Genomic DNA, 9,128 nt, shown 5'->3' on the forward strand with positions numbered 1-9,128 from the left:
TTGGCGTAAAAGGACCTACATCATTAGCCAAGCTCATGCCTGATTTTATGAGCGGGATGTGTATCGATCGCATGCATGCTGTTGATGGTGGCGTAGTTAAAAAGATTTTAAATTTAACTTTAAATATTTCATACAGAAATGAACCGTTCTCTTTGTATGACAGTAAATACATTATTAATAGTCGTTTACAAATGATCAAACCGCCAAAATTTATTCACCGTATGCCTAGAACTACTGATGACCTAATTCATTGTAAAGCTTCCGAATTGAAAAGTTTTTTTTACTATTACTCAATAGCAGTGTTTGAAGGTATAATGGAAGCCAGGTATTTTAATCATTGTTTGTTATTAATAGTTTCGATGTTTTTTTTAAGTGCTGATGAGATATCTGATCTCATGCTTACAACAGCTGAAAACTTTTTACATCGATTTGTTCGTGAATTTCAAGCGTTGTATGATGTTAAATTCGCATCCATTAATATTCATTTATTATTACATTTACCAAAGTGTGTGAAACTACACGGACCTCTTTGGGCTCATCATTGTTATGAATATGAAAATTTGAATGGTGAGTTATTACTTCATGTTCACGGAACTAGACATATATGATCTCAAGTTTCCAGTAATCACGGTCATCTTATTAAAATGATCACAGATGTAGAATGAATTGAAAATTAAAACGTCAAAGATTTTTGCACTAATAAAAAGAAACAGTCAGCTCTAAATGAGCAAGTATGTGTAGATGGATATTAGGGTGTTTCAATTAAAACTATTTATTTTATTTCTTCGCGGACACATGAAAATTTTGTTTTTCATGTTGAAAAAAAAATTCCCTTAAAATTTGAGCCCTTAATTTTGATTTTAAGTACTTCCTTTTTGGATTTTTACGTTTTTTGCATATTTTTGAAAAAATCGAGTGAACAGCTGGTTTTCTCGAAAAACGTCCGAAAGAAAAGTTGTAGGAAATTCAATTTTTGACAAAAAAGGTTCTCACGCTCATGTCTTAAAAGTGCTTTGTTTCAATGATATGAGCGATTTATTAAATAAAAGTAAAAAAAAATATAGGTTTTAATAAAATTTATGTATCTAAAACTTGATATGATGACTCAATATCAATTTTTTATTTAAATCTAACACAAATATCATAAAAAAAATCAACAATCGATGTCTTTCATCTTACTCTAAAAATTTTTTACTTTTTTACCTATCACGTCCTCTGGTTAGTTACTTTGATTGTTTTATTTACCGTTCTGGTTGACCTTGAAGAAGCTTTTTAATTACCGTAAATACCAGTAGAGTTGAATTGGCGCTAATTATCAGTTTGCATTGTTCTTCATTTACCAAACGTTGTTATTACGTTTGTCTATATCTTATAAGATATTAAATAGAACCTTTAACAAATACATGCGAAACTTTTTCGTAAATCATCATTAATTTTCGTTAACTTATCCTTATATTGTTTCAGTGTTTCTGTTTATAATTCAATTGATTAATATATTTCATTGCGTAAAATGTAAAGTTCTAACCTACAAAAAGTCTTGTGATTTCAGTTGTTTGTTGTTTTGTAAAAAATTCTAACAGTGCAATTTGGTTGTTGAACATCATTTTATAAAAATGAGTAAAAAAATATTTAATTATTTGATTGGTGTTCCAATCAGTGAATTAAGAGACAACAAATTACCTACATATCGGGATGTCATTAATCTTTTTATTTACAAGCACACAATATTAAATTTGACAATCAGACAGAGCTCGACCAATACTATTTGTGAATTAAATAACGTTTGGTATAAATTTTCAATTCCTACTAGTCGCTGCCAATACAACATAAAAAAATTGGAAAGTTTCTATCAACTCTACCAAAATTTGAAGAAAAATTCACAAGGAAAAAAAACACCAATACATATCGAAAAAATAAAGGGTTTTAAAACTAAATTAGATAAATTGTTCGATATTTCACAATCATCTGAAGTAGAAAATTTGCCAAGTGACATAAAATCATTTTTATTAAAAAGTCGTGAAAGAGGTGGTTACAGATGCTCGACTCTAGTCACTAACGAAATATCAAATGTCAACCAGGAGCCTCCAGAACAACACGAAGAAAACACAGAAGACGATAATGAAAATGATTGCAATACAAAGAGTGAGTAACTGAATCTTGTTTTAATTCTCTGAGTTATTCATCGATAATTTTACTGATAAATAAAAATCTATAATTTTTTTATGATGTTTTCAGATTTGAGTCGAAAGTTGAGCCAATTTTCATTATCTTCTCAAAGCAAACAGTCTTCAGATATAAGTGATAATAAAAGAGTCCATTCGGACTTTGAAGATGAATTACCCAAAGCAAAAATCAGAAAAATCAGCTTCATCACTCCGGAATTAGTTGCAGCGTTGGATAGAACACAAATTACCGATAGACAAGCAATGTTTATCATTTGTGCTACTTTAGACAGTCTTGGCTTAGATGTAGATGACTACTGCGTAAGTCATAGTACAATACATAATCATCGCAAAAAATTTCGAAACATTATCGCTGAATCGATAAAGGAAAAATCAAATTTTCCAAAATGTCTAACTCTGCACTGGGATGGAAAATTACTTTCGACAAATTCTTCGACATCTAAAGTAGAGAAACTTCCAATTTTAGTCACTGGTATTAATACTGAAATGTTGCTGGATGCGCCAATACTTTATGAATCAACCGGTGTTGAACATGCTGAAATGATCCATGAAGTTCTCCTTCAATGGAATGTGCAGGACAAGATTAAAGCTCTGTGTTCTGACACCCCCAGTGTTAATACCGGTAACTTGAAAATCTCTATTTCTACTCGATTCAAGATTTACTAGTTCAATTTTATCAATATGATATTCAATTAATCTTCATGAATTATAATTTCTAGGCTGTATGAACGGTACTTGCACACTATTAACGGAAAAATTAGGAAGAGAGGTATTATACTTTGCTTGTCGTCACCATACACATGAAATAATGTTGAGGAAAGTTGTAGAAACTGCTTGGCCTGCAACAAATAGTCCCAATGTGCCAATCTTCAAACGATTTCAAACTGCGTGGGAACAAATTGACAAGTCAAAGTTTAAAATTGGTGTAGAAGATGAAAACATAAAAATAACTTTGCTTGAAATAAAAGACGAAAAAGTTATTTTTCTTGATGACCAGCTTAAGGTAAATTGTCAAGGAGTAAATTATATAGAAATAAATCTAACATTGCCGCTCTATTCAAAATATAATGAAACTCAGATATAAATTAATTACATTGTTATATTAGTAAATCAAAATTGATTTGAAGATATAATCAACTGTTGTTTGAATTTTAGTGATAATAGGATTTCATTATATTTTTTTATTATAATAGAACTTTAAATTTGTAAAAAGTAACTTTAATTTGGTAGACCCATAATAAATTTTATTTAATTTCTCCATTAGTTAAACCACTCAAGAGATGATTACAAGGAACTATTGATGCTTTGCAAAATCTTTCTGGGTGCTGTGCCAAGGAGTGAAGTGAAATTTCGAGCTCCTGGTGCAATGCACCATGCCAGGTGGCTTTCCAAAGCTCTTTACAGCTTCAAAATGTACATGTTTAGAAGTGAATTCCAAATGAGACCGTCAGAAATTTCTTCCCTGCGTGAGATTTGTTGTTTTCTTACGTTCTTTTACATTGAAGCTTGGTTTGAAGCACCCTGTGCGATTAAAGCTTCTAACAATGATCTCGAACTGTTTAAAAGTTTGCTTAAATATCAAAAAGTGCAACCTAAAATTGCGGCAGCTGCACTGGAAAAGTTAAGCTTACATCTTTGGTATCTCCACGAAGAACTGGTGTGCTTGGCTCTGTTTGACTCTAATGTGACACGAGAACAAAAATTAAAAATTGTAAACTCCACTAAAGCCAATAAATCGTTTAATATAAAAGGTAAACGTCCTCAAATAACGCAGAAGTTATTTGATACATTGGAAACAAAAGAAATTTGTGATTTTGCTAGCAAAAAGTCAATTTTTCTTTTCGAAGCATTCGAACTACCGTACGAGTTTATTTATAATGACCCCGATAGTTGGGAATCCGATGAGGACTACAATGAATGCTTAAAAACTTTTTCATCTTTGAAAGTGGTGAATGATGTTGCTGAAAGAGGTGTAGCTTTGGCGGAGAAGTATAATGATTGTTTAACGCGAGATGAAGAGGAGAGAAAAAATATTCTGCAAGTTGTTTATAATCACAGAAAAAATTATCCTAACTGTAGCAAAAGTGAACTAAAAATCCGATAAAAGTAAAATTGCTCTACAAGTATAATATTAATCCGATTAATAACTAAATAATAATTGATTTAAGTTACATGTTTAATATTTGAATACATAAAGTCTTTAATTTAAATATAATTTTCTTTTTATGATGATCAAAAAACGTTACATACAACAATTGAGTTGAATGTCAAATTTTCTAATGTTTATTGTGTTAGATGTGAATAAAAAAATTAACATTAAGACATTATATCAAGTTTTAGATACATAAATTTCATTGAAACCTATATTTTTTTTACTTTTATTTATTAAATCGCTCATATCTCTGAAACAAAGCACTTTTATGACATGAGCGTGAAAACTTTTTTTGTCATAAATTAAATTTCCTACAACTTTTTCTTTGGAAGTTTTTCAAGAAAACCAGCTGTTCACTCGATTTTTTCAAAAATATGCAAAAAACGTAAAAACCCAAAAAGGAAGTACTTAAAATCAAAATTAAGGGCTCAAATTTTAAGGGAATTTTTTTTTCAACATGAAAAACAAAATTTTCATGTGTCCGCGAAGAAATAAAATAAATAGTTTTAATTGAAACACCCTAATGGATATAGTATTCGATCATACAAAATACTTGATGAAATTTCAGATATTATTATCAACGCTATGGAGAATTGTGGCATTACTACTAATGGTGTACTTGTATGGGAATTCCTACGATTATTAAAAAAAAGTAAATTATATATATCAGAAGAATACACTAGAGCTTTAAAGACTTCAACATCAGTGGTCAAATATTCAGACGCAGAATCTGAAAAAATCGGTCGAATACATTGTTTTGTCAAATATTTGAATTGCCGATGCTTACGAAACAATTGCAGGTGTGAATTCAAATACTATGCAATTATTCAAGAACTTATCAAAACTTATCCATACATTGTTCATGGTAATAATTTCGAAGTTGATTGTTACGATATATTTTATAAATGCTTAGATACTAATGTGGTTCGAGCTGTAGATGTAAATAATTTACTCACACCATGTATTTATATTAGCATTCATAATCAATCATATGTCATTCATCCTTTAAATACAAAAGAACTCAAATATGAGCAAATTTCACGTTACTTCTAAAGATTTTTGATTAATCCTTTTCATTTACCTGATTGAAATTAAATGAGAATCAAAAAACACTACATTGAAGGTCACAGATAGAAAATATATAATTACATTAATACAACAAAAATGAATACAAACTTTTTGGATAATAAACGAAAAGTTATTTTTTTATTCTCATTTATACAACCGCAAAAAGAATTTTGAAATTTTGTATTGCAATAAATAATTGATAATTAAACAATAAGCTTATTTAACATTGATGATGCTAGTTTATATAGTCATATCAAGCTGATCAGCTTTAATTCATGCTTAACATATTGTGAAGTAGCAGGTTGTTCAGGTTAAGAATAAGTTCGAAGATTGAGCTAATTTCAAGCTGAACAGCCTAAAACTTGAATTCAGTGCCTTTCTAATATTTTAGAGGGCTGTTCAGTTTCAATTCAAGTCTAAATTTTGTTAAATAGCAGTTTATTCAGTTCGAAAATAAGCTCAAAAGTTAAGCTAGTTTTGAACTGAATAACCGACAGGTTATTCAGCTTGAATTCAGTGTCTTTTCAATTATATAGTAGGCTGTTCAGTTTAAAAACAGCCTGAAAATTTTACGTCAGTTTGAAGCTTAAGCTTATTCAGGTTGAATCCAGCTTTAACTTAATTCCATTAGCAGGCTGATCAGTTTGAAATAATGTCAACTGACAGGCTGAACAGTTTAACTTAAGGCTCAATTAAGCGTAGTCAGTTTCAAGTAAGGTTCAGTTCAGCGCAGTCAGCTTCATCTAAGGTTTCGTTAAGCCTAATCAGTTTGAAATAATGCTGAAACTTTTCGACTCGGGTATGGTGATAAACAAGTATAAAAATTATATTATAAAAAATGTAATTGATTACCTAAATATATACAGGGTACCCCCAGAAAAATGTAAAAAAAAAAATTCTGAATATTGAATAAGTTTGATTTTATTAAAATTTTTTGTAAGTTATTTACATTAAGAAAAATTATATTTTACACAATTATTGGATGCAAAGGAAGATAAAAAAGTTTTTAATAGTTTTTATCATAATACAGAAGTCTTTAACATTTTTCGACCGGCACTCGATTCGTGAAAAAGTTTAACGAAAAAAATTAAAAATCATGCTCAATTATATTTACAAAAGTAATTTTGGAATGGTTAAAATAGATTTAATAAAAAAAATTTTTTTTTTCATAAAATTTTGGAAGTACCTCATTTTGCCTACCCCCGCCACCCCTTTCTCTTACATATTTATATATAGATTACATAATGTGATAATTTTAATTTGAATGTTTTTAAATTTTTTTTTTGTCAACTATCAATTAAAATTAATGCCTTATTACTTAAGGAAAAGTTCAAAGGTTTCGCCATTAATTCAAAAATATAAATTAGTAAAAATCAATAAATTTAATTAATTTAAAAATTTTATGTCCATTAAACAATCGATAGTTGAATTTTTCAATTTTTTTTTTATATATAATTATAAATTAATACTATGAAATATGGCTGATAAGGATTCATGAGTAATCATAAATACAGCCACGAATTTTTCTAAGCTTCAAGTGACCAATAGACGAGCGGAGCAGATTACGATTCTTCAATAACAAAAGTTAAGCAGCATCGAGGTTGGACATTAATTGGATGGGTGACCCATCCCGAAAAAAAATCATTTTATAAAACTTTATAAAATTTTATAAAATTTTACACTGAAAATGGCCTGGTAAAATTTTATGAAATTTTACAAAATTTTATAAATTTTTATAAACTTTCATAAATTTTTATAAAACTTTATAAAATTTTATAAAACTTTATAGAATTTGATAAAATTTTACCAGGCAATTTTCAGTATAAAATTATATATAATTTTATAAAATGCTAGTACTAAAATTTTGTAGAATTTTATAAAAACATTTTTTCCCGGAAAGTCGTATAGTAATTTCTCATATATCGATTTTAGAGTACTTATTATATCGTATAGTAAAATTTATATATCAAATATGAAATATTGAAAATCCAATTATTAATAGTTACAACTAGTTAAGGATTTTCTAATTTACTGGTTATGGAGAATCTACTCTGTTGCATGTTAATATTTAGTTATATTTAGTAATTTTTAGTATTCAAATATGAGATTGAAATAAACTGCATTAGTAAACCTGACTTCACCGCATTACTAATGTCAAAAGGGCGTATCTCAAAATGTACGACCTTTGAGTTCTGCCGAGCTATTCAAAATTTTTTGATTATTTATTTTTAAGCATTACAAAATTAATCTATATAACTCAAATACCCAATATTGTCACTTAAATAATAAATATTTCTAAGTATTTAGTAAAATAATGGTCAGGAACTTATAATAATAAATGATTATTTCTATCGATTATTAGTGAAAATTAGTAGTATATCACAGATATTTGGCAAAAAATCATCATAAATTGAAATAGATCATTCATATATATTATATAAAAATTTATGATGATTTTTTGCCAAATATCTGTGACATACTACTAATTTTTACTAATCATCGATAGAAATGATAATTTATTATTAAATATTATAAATAATTAGTTCTTCGAGAAAAAAAGTCGATTTTCTTAAACACTACCCTCAGTTTCCTATGTGAATTTTCCATATGGGAATGCAGATATCCATGGTTTCCTTCATGAAATCTTATATAAATACATACATTCTTATATTATTTTCTTTGGATTCTTAGATAAAATCCATACTTTTCTACATGGATTCCTATGGGTTCCCCATCGTATTACCCATTTCATCCATGATCATACATGGCTGAGTATGACCTTGTATGAATCAGGCATGGTCATGTATGCTCAAGCAAAGTCATACTCAGTCATGCAATCCAATGTATGATCATTAATTTTCCGTTATACATAATGATGCATTATTGTGCATGACTTAACATGACTCATGCGTGATCAAGTATGGCTTGGCATGCATCATGCATGATTAAGCTTGGAAATGCATGATCATGCATGAATATTGTTCGAATCATGTGTAACTATTCGACTCGCGCCATGCAGGATCGTGCATGATTGAACATGGCTTTGCATGATCATGCATGTCCATGCATGAATCATGAAAAGTCATGTCTGTATCATGCATGGCCATGTCTGAATTAGGCATGACCATACCGGAATCATGTACAACCAAGCATGATCGTGCATGATGATTTTTTCTCGGGTGCTTTGTTAATGATCGTTAGTGACCATTAGTACTCTGACTAGTAAATCTAACAATACTATTGGATCTGTTTAGTGTTAAATAGTATTCATTAGTCATCAGAGTACTAACTGATCTTTTGCAACACTATTGGAAGTGATTAGTGTCAATAGCGTTATATTAATGTTCATTCGTCGGAGTACTAATAGATCTTGCAACAGTATTTGAAGGAGTTCGGTTTGAATAATGGTCTATTAGTGTTTATTAGTACTCTGGCTAACGAATTTTGCAACATTGTTGGAAGTGATTACTGTTGTATTTGTGATCATTAGTATTCCCAATACTGAATCGGCAGCACTATTGGAAGTGATTAGTGTTAAATAGCGTTTTATTACTGATTATTGGTAGTCTGATTAGTGGATCTCACGATATCACTAAAAGTGATAAGTGGTGATTATGTTTCAATAGTGTTCATTAGTAATCCGAATAGTTGGTTCTACTCAACTGCGAAACCCAAATTACTGGCACTACACACATTAATGAAACTAAACGCACTAATGACACTAA

General features: G+C 29.2%; 1 protein-coding gene across 1 annotated transcript; it reads left to right on the forward strand.

The window, feature by feature from the left end:
• The first annotated feature begins 1,498 nt into the window (after nt 1-1,498).
• On the forward strand, nt 1,499-4,450 carry LOC130676254 (uncharacterized). Its single transcript, XM_057482419.1, has 4 exons — nt 1,499-2,142; nt 2,236-2,805; nt 2,903-3,186; nt 3,448-4,450. The coding sequence occupies exons 1-4, from the start codon at nt 1,614-1,616 to the stop codon at nt 4,285-4,287; spliced, it is 2,223 nt and encodes a 740-aa protein (XP_057338402.1). The 5' UTR covers nt 1,499-1,613; the 3' UTR covers nt 4,288-4,450.
• The last annotated feature ends 4,678 nt before the right edge of the window (nt 4,451-9,128 follow it).

Source organism: Microplitis mediator, chromosome 1 (genome assembly GCF_029852145.1).
Source record: "Microplitis mediator isolate UGA2020A chromosome 1, iyMicMedi2.1, whole genome shotgun sequence".
NCBI classification, from domain to species: domain Eukaryota; kingdom Metazoa; phylum Arthropoda; class Insecta; order Hymenoptera; family Braconidae; genus Microplitis; species Microplitis mediator.

What these genes read in the sequence shown, in the direction of transcription:
- LOC130676254 (XM_057482419.1), top strand. Translation starts at nt 1,614, where the DNA reads ATGAGTAAAAAAATATTTAATTATTTGATTGGTGTTCCAATCAGTGAA. An exon ending in AAATGATTGCAATACAAAGA is followed by an intron (nt 2,143 to 2,235) that starts GTGAGTAACTGA and finishes TGATGTTTTCAG; the next exon opens with ATTTGAGTCGAAAGTTGAGC. An exon ending in TTCTTGATGACCAGCTTAAG is followed by an intron (nt 3,187 to 3,447) that starts GTAAATTGTCAA and finishes TTTCTCCATTAG; the next exon opens with TTAAACCACTCAAGAGATGA.